Consider the following 15224-nt stretch of genomic DNA (forward strand, 5'->3'; position numbering starts at 1 on the left):
ATGTCATTGGACCGGAAAAAAATTTCCAGATTAAACGAATGTCAAATTACTGAATGCAGCAAGAAACCAATAAACGAATGCTTACTACGTCTACTCACCTTTATTTACTAAACAGATGTGAAACTCCCGCTTCTATTTCACACTAAGTCAATGCAGAAGCTGTGGTTATCTCATTACCGGTTAGAGCTCGCAGTGGCAAGGACCTCCTAACTTCCTTCCCGGTGCCACCGCAGCCAGAGACCCGTGCTTTCCACTAACACGCACATTCCAGTTTTCTGCCAGCGAGCTCGTCGACAGCAGATCGTCCCCCCATTGCAGCACAGCCAGCAGGTCTAACACCGGCAAGCGGGCCGCGCTTCTTGCTTCATCCTTGATGGCTCCCATCTTACTTGCGACATCACGCATGCCTTGCACTGAGTACAAATGAAACTACTGCTTGCCACAACTGCTGCACATGAACCCGTTGTCACAACCAATGCATTCATAGATGGTAACCATGCAGTTCTGAAAGCACACTGCCAACGCAAGTCATGCGTGCTGGTAAACGCAATATGAAACAAATTCATGCACGAGCACTTCAGCAGTTCCCATATGGTTCCCGCTCATGACTATGGCGATGCAGATTCAAGTGCGTCATTTCGATTGTGCGCTATCGCTCGTTTGCGTCGCACATTTGAAGAGCTCTACATGACACAAAGGTTGTCCCAATTAACAAGTTTGATGCAATGAAATAATGCACGAGTTCGCAGAGACTGCAGTCTGCAGTACGAATGATCGAATTTCACGAGGTTTTAATTAAGTAGGTTTTACTGTATATGCATTGTTATCAACTTCTGTAAAAACGCTGTGCAGGGCTTACAGCATTCGTACATAAATTAATGTGGACAACCAACGCCCCATAATATGTCCTTGAAGTCCTAACTAGCCTGATGAAATTTGGTATGTGAATGTAATTTACTGTATTTACTTGCATAATGATCGCACTTTTTTGTCAAAAAAATTGACGCAAATTCAGGGGTGCGATCATTACGCGAGTTAAATATCCCATGAAAAGAAACATTTTCTTTTTTCATCCCACATTTACTGCGGGATGACATCGGTCAACAAGCAGGCGGCGGCTGCTGCTGTCAGTGCGGGACACCACAACAAAAATGGCAGCCGGTGGAGCAAGCTGAACGCGATTTTTTCTTGTCGTGAGTACATTACGCGCATTGAAACAGTTTCTTCCGTACCAGTAATGAATAATATTGTTAATATCGGCAAGTTTGCGACAATAACGTAGCCATGTCCACTTTGTGGGGACAGAAACAGAGATGGGAGCGCTTAGCTGCCAGTGACATAGAAACACATGGCGAGCATGCTGCGGAAACTGCGGCATTTGTCTTCACTGCTATCCTAATACGGCACGTTTCCATTAAGTGTGGGCGAATATCTTAGCTGCATTACAAGCATCGGCATATAAATAGGGTACACTTCTAATGTATCAGTGTAAACGTGGCCACTATCATCGCCGCTCGCGATTTGTTGCGTGCCCACAAGTGCAGACAAGAAGAATCAAAAGGCGTCCTCTTTATGTTGTTGACCAAAACCATTATGAGGCCTACAAATAAAGCTGAGCAAAGTTTGGTTGTGTATTTTTTTTTTTTTTTCATGGAAGTTCGGAAAGTGATGAAAGGAACGAAATGGGGCATCTGCTTACGGTAAGTATGTTGGGTGCATGCAGACCGCTTGGTATGTCTTCAAGAGCCGTTCGTGTAGCATTTGACAGATGGTAATAAGCACGATCATCATTAGCTAGACTTGGCACACGACATATCACTGCGACAAGTTCAGGGTGCGATCATTATGTGAGTAAATACTCTAATTGACATCCCACAACTAATTAATTCAAATCACAAATTGCTCTTGATTTTTGTGCCATAATGTTTACAAAGCCCTATTTGGTGCTATAAAGCTATTGGTACTGCACAGTAAGCAGAAGAAAAAAAATTATGCTTTATTATGCATATTGTCTTACAGATTACTTTTGCAAATCATGAATTATAGAAATATTAGGGTATGTGGACAAAAATGGACAGTGTAGCACTCTACTATGCTTCAGGACTTATATAAAAAGAAAGGAAAGACGAAAAATTCTCTCTTCACCATTTGCAAAATGGTGAAGGGATGTGTGACAGCAAGTGCCTGAAAATTAAAAGATGAGAAAGCATTGCCCACAGCTTTTTTTTTTTTTTTGTCAGATTTGTTGCAGAAAAGCCTTCCTGGACCTTCACCAGCGAGGTCACGTTTTCCTTACACTGCAATGTTTGGCATTCCTTAGCAGTATATCATGCAGACTCTAGGCCATTTTTAAATGCCTTGCAATGTTATCAGGAATCAGCAATGACAGGATCAACAGGCCCAACAGAATCGCTGGTCCTTTGTTCGGGATCAAGGCTGGCTGTGTTCACTTCCATGGATAGCCTTATCTCTGCACTCCTTATCTACTGTGCCCCTTGACAAGATACTTTCTGGGGGCATCAGTTCGCACAACCATGTGAAATAGCTAGGCCACTGCAAAAAAATAAACAGATCTTATCTTGCACAAATCATGTCCCGATCACGATCGTGCAGCAACCAAAGGAAAGAGAGATACCCAGGCTGATCTTGAAAACTCGAAATGCGCAGCTAGCTGCTGCCCAAATGCGCGTGAAGCAACCGTGCCAGTGATTAAAATCTGCGTCAGCCAATAGGAGTGTTCCGTGTGCGCCACGTGACTGCAGTAATGAATGGCCATGCTAGATTTCCCCCCTCTCGTGATCGCTTTTTCGCGCGCAGATAAAACAGTGCTGCTGCCATCTGAAGCCTCTCCCTGTTGTTCACAATGATACCCAGACGGCGGCGCTCAGGTCCGACGGCTCTCCCCGAAGCCCGATTTTTTCACTGTTTTTACAGCACACTAGGATACTGCAGTGTTCTGGATTTCTAGTGCGTATATTGTTATATTACAAAATAGGTGAAAGAAGGTCCGACGATTACAAAAATGAACAAATAAAAAAATTAAAAATTTCGACCAAATCGACTCTTTGGATTGCCACGTCCCTTAAGGTGTTGCAGATGGTCATGACAGTGGCACCAGGGATGCAACAAAATTACTGGCACTCTCAGAATTTCCAAATGTCACCCCAGTATTAGTGGAATATCTGCCTCGCTGCAACACAGAGGTTTGCTCAGAGCCTCTTAATTTACCAGCATAACTTGACCGGTTTGTGCAATTCACAGATGGCTATGCAATGCAACGTGGACATACTATCAGGCACGGCTAATGCAAATGCACCTTACGAGTGCATACAAAGCCGAACTGCCTGCTGGGAACTACACACAAAACTGTAGTTTGCATAAAGTGGCAACTTGCACACCTCTCTACGTGCCAATAACAAGGAGAATGGGCCACATCAGTTTACAACCGAGTGGCCGCACCTGGATGCCCGCATGCGAGCAGAGGTAGAAGTCGAACTCGGTGGGGTGCGTGATGCCCAGGTCGACCGTGGTGCCCGCGGGGATGTTGCCGCTCTTGCCAATCTGCTCCTTCTTGTCGGAGCAGAAGAGGCGCGTGTGGTGCCGCTTTTGGACGACGACAAACGTGATGCCCGGCTTATAGTCTGGCTCGAGCTTGAGGCACGCCTCGCGCACCGCCAGCAGCTCGTGGTGCAGCACCTGGGCAAACTGGCCCTCGGAGACGCCGTCTCGGTAGAAGATGATGCGCGTCGGCTTGAACCGCGTCGACTTGTAGAACTGGATGAGCAGCTCACGCACCATGGATGCCAGGTCCTGGATTATCTCCTGGCGGTGCTGCTGCACCCGCACCGTGGCCGCATACCGGCTGGGGTGCGCATCCATGCTGCCCACCACCTGCAACCAACACACACACACGGGGGTTCCTCTCTGCGCTGCCCGACCAGACACGGCCGGATCAAAAAGCGCCCAAGCGAGTCAGGCCAGAAATACACTCAATGTCTCACTTCTCAGGCTCCCTAAGGGATCCAAAAACATCCGAAAAACTGAATGCACACGTTTCACTGCCCTCGAGGGCTCAAATCACCACAGCCATATCCGAAATAGCCCCGAAGGCCTGCTAGCGCACTTATTTAGTCTGCGTCTATGTGCTGCATGAAGTGCAGCACGGACATCCTGAAGGTTTTTCGTGCTGCACTTCCTGGAGTGTGTGGGAGAAGATGGTCCGTTGATAGCATCGTCCTACTGTGGGCCGCCCTGTCAGCTGCGGCAACGAAGCGGACACAAAGGATTTATAGCCTTCGCTTCATACCACTGACGTAAAGATATCAATGACACGCAACGATACTTTATCTTTGATCGCACACTCTCAAATTTGACAGCCCCTTTAGTGCAAGAAAAATCCAGTGGAGACTACTTATTTGCATAAAAGGCCAAATTTCAATAGAACGAAATTTTGATGCAATGAAGTAAAGTGCTGATCTTACCCTCTTCTTTAAGACTTTACTGTACTCGTACTTGAAGTTCCATGATACAAGAAATTACATTTCGTGGCGCTACCAGTGAGGTCCACTTGGCTATGACGCACAGATTTCACTACAAGTGCGACAGACTGCAAGGCAAGGCCACTACTGACCGCAGCAATGGAGGGCTTCTTGTTGTCACCAGCCGGAGGATGAGTGACGTCGGCACCAAGGAAGATGACTGGCTCGTTGAACACCTTAGGCCGGATGCTGGGCACCAGGATGGAATTGATGCCACCCAGCTTGACGTTGATCTTCAGGCACAGGTTGGACAGAGTCTGTGGGGACGTCTTGTTGACGTTCTTGGCCTGCACGCATTGCGTGGCCATGCCCAGCACCGTGTCCCCAACTCGCTTCACCTCGGCTGCAACCAGGAACAGCAAAGAGTAGGGCTAGTTACCACTCACACTATCGCCATTCTAATCGCATTGAATGCAACTGACCCTCGATATAACTAAGTGTTACATCGCACTCGCAGCGGTGGCGTAGAGGAAGAACATCCGCCTTGCATGCAAGAGGACCGTGGTTCGAATCCCGGTGCCGCGCAATTTTCCACCGGATATAAAAAAAAATCCGCGAGTTGATAAAATTGCATAAACAGGCCTGGAGTGCGGCCTTATCCCGGCAACTGGTCCCCTGAGTTACTAAAAAAAATTGTGGGGTTTAACGTGCCAAAACCACTTTCTGATTATGAGGCACGCCGTAGTGGAGGACTCCGGAAATTTCGACCACCTGGGGATCTTTAACGTGCACCTAAATCTAAGTACATGGGTGTTTTCACATTTCGCCCCCATCGAAATGCGGCCGCCAGCAGCCCAACACCATAGCCACTGAGCAACCACGGCGGGTAGAGTTGCTAAGCAAGGCAATATCATCAGCGAATCGCAAGTTACTAAGGCATTAACTTTTAACTTAGCAGGTATTAACTCCATTAACTTTTATCCCCAATTCTTCCCAATCCAGGTCTCTGAATGTAAACACGCTGGGAATAGCATAGGAGAGATCGTGTCTCCCTGCCCGACGCCAGCGATGACGCCTTGCAGCGTACGTTGCTGAACTGCGCGATCGGTCCCTGCCAGTGAAGTGAGACATGGTCATGAAAAAAGCCCGGATCTTCACCTTTTAAGGACCTGCTCCACCGTGAGTACAACGAGTGGCTGGCAGCAGAAGACCGCGAACTTACGGCAACCGGACCTGTCAAAAGAGCCTCCCTGATGGCTGAGTGTGGTTGGGTGCATTCGGCGTGGGCTGCTGTTCCACAAGTTTGCCAAATGTGGAATTTTGCTGGAAGACTTGCTGTGGGACCGTAGCAGCGCTGTCGATGGCAGCACTAGTTAAGACGAACAGTCCAGTGACCATGTCAGCTACTAATAAATTTGCATTATCTAATGCACCCTCGGGTATGCTCTTTCTTTTTCCTGTCACGCGATATGGGGAGCGGGGGTCGACTTACAATCGTGTAAATACGGTACGTAAGGGGATTGTATCACCGTGGTTCTACTGACACTAACACTTTGCAAGGAGCAGACCGCTAGTGTGTTCAGCAGAACATCTTGAGGGGCTAGTTCGTTCATTTGTAAGGACTGTTTGCTAATTACGCAAACAGACCAACACACAAATAGGAACACAACGAAAGTTCGACCACAACACTTCAAACTTCCTTTCCATCATACTCCTTGTGTGTTCTCCACCTCAGGCAATTTGTAATCAGTCCTTAAAAGAATACTTAGTTAAACTTGGATGTAACGAAATAAAAAAAAGTCTGCAATTTTTCATTACAGTGCAGTCCACTTATAACGATATCGAGAAAGACGAAAAATATGATCGTTATAACCGATGATCGCTATATCTGGACTGCAGTTATAAAAAAAAAAAAAAAAAATTCAAACCCGTTTGCGCTCTTTACCTTTGCAGCTCTAAACTCGAATTCGCTACTTGCCCTAAAGAATAGATGATGTATACAGTAGGCCGTGAAAAACAAACTTTATTTCTAGCGCCAATGACCGTGTGAAGGATTAGGCGCGCCGAAATAGTCCGAAATCTGCACTTGCTTTTGCGGCAGCTTCAGCTTCACAACCGCGGTGTGCATGGATTCCAGCTGCTGCGCGAACACTGGCGGCAATCTTTTAGCATGCATAAAATCAATTAAGGAGTCGATCGACGACAGTGCACTTTGCGTGGACATCGTGGTCGGGGTCAAGGAGCCACTGTCGATCTCGTTGTCACTGTCGCTGATGCCGTCGCCACCGTCGCACAACTTTGCGTCTGTCGAGACAGCACATCTTCGGCGATCGCCTCGTCGGTGACCTCATCGCAGAACGAGGCAGCACTGTCTGCAGTCAAAAACTCCTCCTTCGACACATCACCTGTGTCACCAGTAGGAACGAGCTCCCAGAGCTCGGTTATGTCAGCGACTTCCACCGGGTGGGTCTCAGCGGGTTGGGGAAGTTCGTCCTTACGCACAAAGCCCGCCTTCTTGAAGCAATTGGTGATGAACCACTGGTAAAGCACCTCTTCAACATCGGCGTACAAAGGGTCTCTAACCCCTTTTCCGCTGATCGGAATGGCCGCTGATAGCTCCTGCCTTCACAATCGCGGTGCTCCTGGAGGTTTTCAAGATGGTTGATATCGTTAACTGGACGAGCTCATACTTCTTCACGAGGGCGCTCACCTTGAAGCCGCATCGAGAGTCCTGCAAAATATCCATCTTCGTGTCAAGCGACACAGCTTTGCGCTTTGTCGGCGCCATCTTCGAACTGGGTTGAACCGTTGGTTGCACGCTGCTTCGGTGGCGTCAGCCTGCGAGAGAGACGCGGGACGGGCGCCACCGTGCCGTTTTGCTTGTCGCTTCCTTTTTTCTTTCTCTCTCTTTCGGAGCGACTGTGGCCGACGCGCATGAAGCAGCTAGCGCCATCTTGTGGCGCGCTGCGCCAACGTTGGCTGCGCCTACTCGTGCGCGGGCGGGGCGAGACGCGCTGCGCGCTAATGGCGGCAGATACGAACTTACAGAGGTAAACATCGCCTCGCCTCGACATCGTTCGTTTCAGGGAACTAAGCAACGCAAACGTTACGATTATTTGGCACGGAAAACGCCGTCCAGACTGCAAAATTTTGATCGTTATATCCGATATGCGGTGAATAACCTATCGTTATAAATGGTTTTTTTCCCCATAGACCTAATGCATAAAATGACACTCTCATGTCGACCCATCGTTATACCGTATTTACTCGCATAATAGGCGCACTATTTTTTCAGAAAATCCGGCGCGAAGTTCGGGGTGCGCCTATTACGCGGGGTAAAATTTACGAAATTTTTTCAACTCGCATTCCCGCGCTTTAAATTTTAACATATGTCAGGAATATGGCTACTCTCACATAATTCACCAATAAATCCAGCATAAAAGGGAAAATAAAAGCTACCTACTTACCTTTTAATGAACAGGCGAGAGACGTTGACTGAACACACACGTAAAATTTATTAAGACTATTCAGAGTCCGAGTCCGAGAGAACATCCTCATCACCGCCGGGTGGAGACTCGTCTTTCTTGTCTGAGCTCCACAGCATGTCGTCTTCGCTTGCATCCAGTGCATTGGAGATCCCAGTCTTCTTGAAACTTTTCCTGACGACGTCATCCGAGATCTCCCGCCAAGCTTCCACGATCCATTCGCACAGCATTTCCATAGGCGGCCTCTTAATTTTGCCACCGGGGGTTAGTTGACGCTGTCCTCCAGCCATCCAATTGGTGTAAAGCCTTCGAACGTTGTCCTTAAAAGGTTTATTTAGGGAAACGTCCAAAGGTTGCAGCACGGAAGTGAGGCCTCCCGGAATCACGGCAATATCCGTACGCACCTCTGACAACTTCTCTCGGACACGTTCTACAAGGTGCCCGCGAAAACTGTCTAAAACGAGCATGGCCGGATACAACAGGCCGCCCGGCCGCCGGCCCCAGACGGTCTTGACCCAGTCCACCATCAATTCCGCGGACATCCAACCTTTCTCTTGGACCCTCACGTGTATGTCTCGAGGGAAATTTCCCTTTGGGAGCGTCTTTCTCTTAAAAATAACATAAGGCGGCAGTTTGCGTCCATCCGCAGTCACTGCGAACATGACAGTACACCTTTGTTTTTCAGCGCCAGATGTTCGAATAAGCACACTCCGTGCACCTTTTTCCTCTACTGTTGTATTTCTTGGCATGTCGAAACAGAGAGGAGTCTGATCTGCATTACCTATTTGTGACAAAATGAAGTTTTTTTGCTGCCGGAGCCGTATGACGAAACGGTGGAAATCGAGTACCTTGTCCTCGTATGCTGAGGGCAAGCGCTGGCACAACGTTGTGCGCCTCCTCAAGGTAAGTCCGTGGCGTCGCATGAAGTGCGTTGTCCATCCGGAGCTTGCTTTGAAGTCTTTCGCTTCGATGCCCTGCGCTCGGGCAATTCTGCGTGCCTCCGTCTGCACTATGTCGAGAGACACTGCACAACCGTCCTGTCGAAGGCCCCGTATGTGTTGAACTAGTTGATCTTCCACTTGCGGATACTTCCCCGACTTTGCACCGCGGAAGGCCCGTCGCGACTTCTTTGTGGCCTGAAGTTTTTCTTGCTGACCTCGCCAGTAGCGAATGCTTGTCTCTCCGACACTGAAATGCCTGCTTGCAGCACGGTTCCCATGCTCGAGTGCATACTGCACAGCTTTCAGTTTGAATGCAGCCGTGTAGCTGCCGTACTTGCCCATAGCGGAACACGCGACCACACGAACTGCACGCCGTTTGCAAAATGGCGAGATGCGGCGATTTGTCTTTTCTTTGCCTGTGTCGGCATGTGTAGAGCATTGATGGCGATGGCACTGTCGCTTGTGTCGAGTCGCCCGGCCTCCGAGAGTCGCCCAGCTTTCCGAGCTGCCTAAGCGAAGGTAGCGAAAAGCTTATATCCGCGCGGCGGTTTGGAGAGGAGGGGGGTGTTATCGATAGTTGATGGAAGAATTATTTTTCGCTCGTTGATGCGTTTTTTTTTTTTTTCTTTTTACGGACGCGTTAAGTCCTCGTGCTCGCTGGCTACGCGGCGGTTCGGGGAGGGGGGTGTCGGTAGTTAATGGAAGAGCTAGTTTTCGCGATGTTCCATGTGCTGTGGGCCCTCAGCAGCTGCGACGGCAGCAACACTAATGAGACTAGTAGTCCAGCAAATGCGTTGATAAGCTTGGGTTGTGAAATGTGCTTGCGTTTCTTTTTTTCACCCGAGATGGAGGGGGCAGGAGGGCGTCGGCTTGCAATAGTGTAAATGCGGTACTGACCACAGTGCCAAGTTCGGGGTGCGCCTATTATGCGCGGAAATAAAAAAATCAAATTTTCCGCGACCAAACTGGAGGTGCGCCTATTATGCGAGTGCGCCTATTATGCGAGTAAATACGGTAACCGATATATCGTTATATGTGGTATCGTTATAAGTGGACTGCACTGTATATCCAGGTTCTTGTTCCATGCAGTTTTCAAATAAAGACTAGCATAGACCATGCAAAAACAAAAACTAATTCAATCGATGCCAATCCTGGTTAACCCACCTAGGAAACGTTTAACAGAAAAATACTGCACGATTTTTGCTTGCTGTTTCCGCCGAAGGGATGATGTTAGGCGGCACCATAACGAAACTATATTATCCAAGGCTGCCTCATCGACCTGTGAGCCGAAGTGACAGTGCAAAAACGTTCAATGTGTCCGTAACCTCCCTCAAGGTAGGCAACGTAAACAGTGCAGCTGCCTCTGACACATCGTCACTGTCACCGCGATCTTGAATAGTTTCCACAAGTGCCGCATCTGAAATCTCTTCCCTAGATACAGCACCATTATCTGCATACAAGAATTCACCAAGTCCCATATTGTTGGGAACTCTCGCATTCGCGCATAGTGCCACCCATGCTTCAGGCAGATCAGGTGGGTTTGAAGGTACCTTTTCGTCTTTAGACTCCAGCTTGGGTGACCTTACCGTAAAAACCGGACTATAGATCGGACCGGAATATAGGTCGATCCCCCAACTAATGAATTCTAAAAATGAAAAAAAATTTTTCAATGGCAAAAGTACCGAAAGACACCCTTACCTTGAAACAAATGAGACTCAGCCGGTTGCACAATGGTGACAGTATTTATTTAAACGCTGCTTGCATGTGCACCTGGCAAAGTTTTTAACAGTATCGCGCAACCATCGACCCGCATGCTTGTCAGCACCTTATTAACGGCGCTGAGCGGCGAAACAAATGAGATACGTGCATGTGCACTGTGGGAGATACGGGGGTTCTCCTCCGTACTCTTGGGACAAAGGAACGACAACACAGTAGTGCAAACAGTCACAAGGGCATTTATTGCACCTTTCATAGATCAATGCCTGCTCGCCGAGTTGCTATCCCCAAAATATGCCGATGGGCGCGCGAAAAATCTAGAAGTCCGACTTACCGCGACCGCATTGCGAGCGAATATGTTCGCCCCATGCTGGATACCAACGCCTGGTCGTTCGCGTGTTCGGTCACGCCAACGGTCGTGCGTTCGAAGGCGGCCACGCGACGCGGTCTCGCAGAAGCATGGTCGCAGCGCGCGCGGACTGTCCATGCTGTTCGCCGGCCCGCCGGGAAACAGCAAGCGCCTGTCCCTCGGCGCCCGAGTAACGCCGCTGCGACGGTGGCGCCATCTCTCGCACCGCGCTTGTACCACGCCGACCGCCGCGGGCGCCAGGCCACGCGAGCCGTGCGGGGAAAACAGCATATCAGGGGATGCGTGAGAGTCTCGCATCCCAACAGTACACATGTGCTTACTTTCGCTATTTCGCCGCTCCGTGCCATGATGATAAGGTGCTGACAAACACGCAGGTCGATGGTCGCGCGATACTGTTAAAAATTGGTTGGGTGCACAGTACGCAGAAGGGCACGAAGTGCGCAAGCGCTACTCCGAATCAGAGCAATGCCTTTGATCAGAGTGGTCCGAACTAGAGTCGGATGACGAGTGCTTCTCGCTGCCCAGTCCATAGGAGAGCGCGATCTCTGCCGTTTTCAAACGGATGCATTCGGCAGTCACAGGCAGTGATCTTACACGCAGCTCCCGGACGAACTCCGCAACCTTGTTTTCCAGTTCTGCGGTCTGCCCCCGAAATGACGTTTTCTTTTGGTTGCTGCAAGTTGTAATACGTTGCTTCTGCCTCCGCCACTACCGAATGCTCTTTTCGGATACTCCAAAACACGCTGTGCCACGAGGTTGCCGTGGGCTTCCGCGCACTCAATCGCCTTTTTCTTGAAGGCGACGGTGAATTGCAGTAGGCTACCGCTCATTTTGAACCAAAATGTGAAAAAGCAACCTTTAGCCAATGTAACTTTGTCACAATGGAAACGCAAAATGCCGGTGATGTCGCCACGCCGCGCTGCTGCCGGCTGTTTACTTCATCTGCCCATTGTTGCAAGACTTCCATAGTTTTTCCGCCAATGTCCGGTATATAAGATGAGGGTCGACTTTTCGCAATGGTTTCTTGAAAAAAAGTTTGACCTATATTCCGGTTTTTAAGGTAGATACCTGGCCCTTCACAAAGCAGTTAGCGACTGTCTGCTTTAACTTCCTACCAGGACGCAGCAAGCATCTCTATTGCTTGACAGATGTCGATCTTCACCTGGCGTTCAAAACGGACATACAGAAGAATCTTGTCTATCAAGCAATGGCAACAGCAGCAGTTTGCAATTTGCAGGAAAATACTGCAGTTCGATGTTGGAGAGTTGAAGGCCTTCAATGTGGTGCCTGGAGCAATTGTCAAGCAGCAGGCAGATTTGGCACTCTTGTTGCTTCACGTCTTCGTTGAAATGCTTCAACCAGTTGCAAATTTCCCGTGTCATCCAGGCTTTCGGGCCACATATTTCACTGGCATTCGCTTGGTTCCTTTGAAACAACTTGGCCAGGCATTTTTCCCAATAACAAAAGATATTGACATGTGTACTTGTATACCTTTTTAGGGTGACCGCTTTTCACCGTATAAAAAATGTTATCACTAGGGGCAGGATGCACCCGCATTTATCAGAAGTTTCTCTAATGTTATCTACAGTTCTTGCTGATGTCTGTTGTCACCGAAGCTTGTGTAATCTGATTGCATGTGCGACACAAATTGTGTAGAACTTTCTGGAAGACGTGCGGGCACCAGCGATTACTCTGGAACCTTAGATGGCTCACGCATAAAAGCCGATCCGCTTGACCGGCAGATCAGATTTCGGCGATCACTAACTGTGTCCACCACTATTGTCATGCTTTTTTTTGTTATTTGACCTAGAGTAATGAAATTTGGCAGCCACACTCAAAAGCGTCTGAAATAAAGAAATATGCAGTGTAACGAAGAAGAGTAGCCTGCCTGCGCCACAGCACCATCGCTACCGGCATGAGCTCGTGGTTGCTGTCTTTCGCCGAACGCTTGTGACGGCTACCCGTTCGCACCCGTTGCTAATAAATCTCTTAGCAAGTGGTGGACGTGCTGGGTTTCGACCACCCTGGAACTTCGGAGTCGCACTCTACCCCCCATCATGCCCGACGACGCACACACTCCTCCAACAGCGCCGGCCACCTTGGTACAGATGACAAAGACGTTGAAGATTGGATCTCGTCTTATGAGCGAGTGAGTGCCCATAACCAGTGGGACGACGTTACCAAGTTGAGAAACGTCGCATTTTATCTTATGGACGTTGCGAAACTATGGTTTCTAAACCATGAAGCCGACCTCACTTCGTGGTTGGTCTTCAAGACCAACTTTACCCAAGTTTTCGGTCGGCCTGCAGTAAGAAAGCTTCAGGCAGAACAACGTTTGCGCACACGATCCCAAGAGGCCGGAGAAAACTTCACGAGCTACATTGAGGACATTGTTGACCTTTGCAAACGGGTGAATGCGTCGATATCAGAGGAGGAGAAGATCAAACATATAATGAAGGGTATTCAGGACGACGCGTTTCAAATGTTACTATCGAAGAGTCCTCACACTGTCGCTGAAGTGATAGAATTGTGCCAGAGTTACGACGAGTTGCGCAGGCAACGGCTTCACACCCGACGTCCCACCCCGCCCGCCGACTCTCTTATCAAGCCTTGGAGCCGACGACAACCATGCTGCTCTCTTCGTAAAAATCCAGGAATTCGTTCGCGCAGAGGTCGCCCGCCACCTATCTTTGATATCTTCTGTCCAGGAACCACCACCTGCTTTGCATCCTACGATCCGCGACTTCATTCAAGAACAAGTATCTCAAGCCATTCCTCCAGCCGTTGAGCAGACACCAGTCACGGCCCCTCTCACTTACGCTGAAGCAGTTTCCCGATCTCATCCCCAAACGCCCCTGCCGCCCTCTATGCATCGACCACCGACATTTTTGCCGCCATCTATGCCGCTTCACGACCGACGGCATTTTCCTCCTATGTCGCTGCCCGACCGACAGCATTTTCCGAATCCTCAACCGCGACTCGGACCTTACCCCCACCAGTGGCGCACCTTCGATAACCGCCCAATATGTTTTGCTTGCGGTGGTGCTGGTCACGTGGCGCGCCATTGTCGTCGTGGCATGCTTCTTCAGAACATCCGGCGAGCGCCACCGTTCCCCGCTCCGTTTTCCTCTTCGCCTTCCAGCCTTCCTACCTCTTCCTTTTCCCCTGACCGCCCAACCGCCTCTACTCGCCGCTCACCATCTCCCCGTCGTCGCTCGCTTTCTCCGATGCGGTGCCGTCCCGTGTCCACCGAGCAGGAAAACTGATGGCCGCAGTTCCCGAGGCACGAACTGCGTCCACGTCGCAATGCCAAAGTCCTCGTCCCTCTCCAGCCAACGTAATTGAAGTCTCTGTCGAAGGAATCACCGTGCTGGCACTTGTAGATACAGGAGCCGCCGTACCCGTAATTTCCGCTGAACTCTGCCGCACACTACGAAAGGTTTTGACGCCTCTCTCCGACTTCTCCCTTCGAACCGCGAACGCTCAATATATAACGCCTCTCGCTGCCTGTACTGCTCGCGTCTTCATTCAAGGTCTACTGTATACCGTCGAATTCGTCGTGCTGCCCACGTGTTCCCATGACATCATATTAGGCTGGGACTTCCTTGCAAATAATAATGCCGTTATTGACTGTTGTCACGCCGAACTCGAACTTTCTGCACTTCCCGACGTCGAGACTATCGAAAACGACCCTTCCTGTGTTAAACTGTTTGTTTCCGAAGACAATTCCGTCCCTCCACGCTCTTCCCTGCTTGTGCTTGTGTCGTGCGCCGCTATTTCTGATGCCACTGTTCTCATTCGCCGCCGATGTTCTCCGCTGCCCCTTGCTCTCCTTACTCTTCGCAATGGCGTCACGAAAATGGTCGTCGACAATCACACAGCCTGCCCTTTAGCTTTATTTCATGGTGAATGCCTAGGCCTTGTTTAACCGGTCGACACCTTTTGCATCTTTGACACTCCTGCCGTTTCTACTTCTGCGGGCCTTGGCGCACTTACTTGTGACTCTGCGGTTGATCAGTCACTCCTCGACGCTTTCCACTGCTCCATCGACAATGGCACATCATCTTCAGAACGAAGCCAGCTTATTGCTCTCCTGCAGAGGTTCAGCGCTTCTTTCGACAGCCATGCTTCCGGTTTGGACCGCACATCGACCGTTTTTCACCAGATAGATACCGGCAGTCATGCACCTTTACGGCAGCGCCCTTACCGAGTGTCCGCCTCTGAGCGCCGTTTC

General features: G+C 49.5%; 1 protein-coding gene across 1 annotated transcript in view; it reads right to left on the bottom strand.

The window, feature by feature from the left end:
• AGO1 (protein argonaute-1) overlaps window positions 1–15224 on the bottom strand; it is a 92396-nt gene that overhangs the window by 21909 nt on the left and 55263 nt on the right. The window contains exons 8-9 of the mRNA XM_050172396.3: window positions 4631–4881; window positions 3460–3891 (exon numbers count right to left, since the gene is read on the bottom strand). Coding sequence (XP_050028353.1) covers window positions 3460–3891; window positions 4631–4881 — 683 coding nt within the window. The remainder of the gene's footprint in view (window positions 1–3459; window positions 3892–4630; window positions 4882–15224) is intronic.

Source organism: Dermacentor andersoni, chromosome 6 (assembly GCF_023375885.2).
Source record: "Dermacentor andersoni chromosome 6, qqDerAnde1_hic_scaffold, whole genome shotgun sequence".
In the NCBI taxonomy this organism is placed as follows: Eukaryota; Metazoa; Arthropoda; class Arachnida; order Ixodida; family Ixodidae; genus Dermacentor; species Dermacentor andersoni.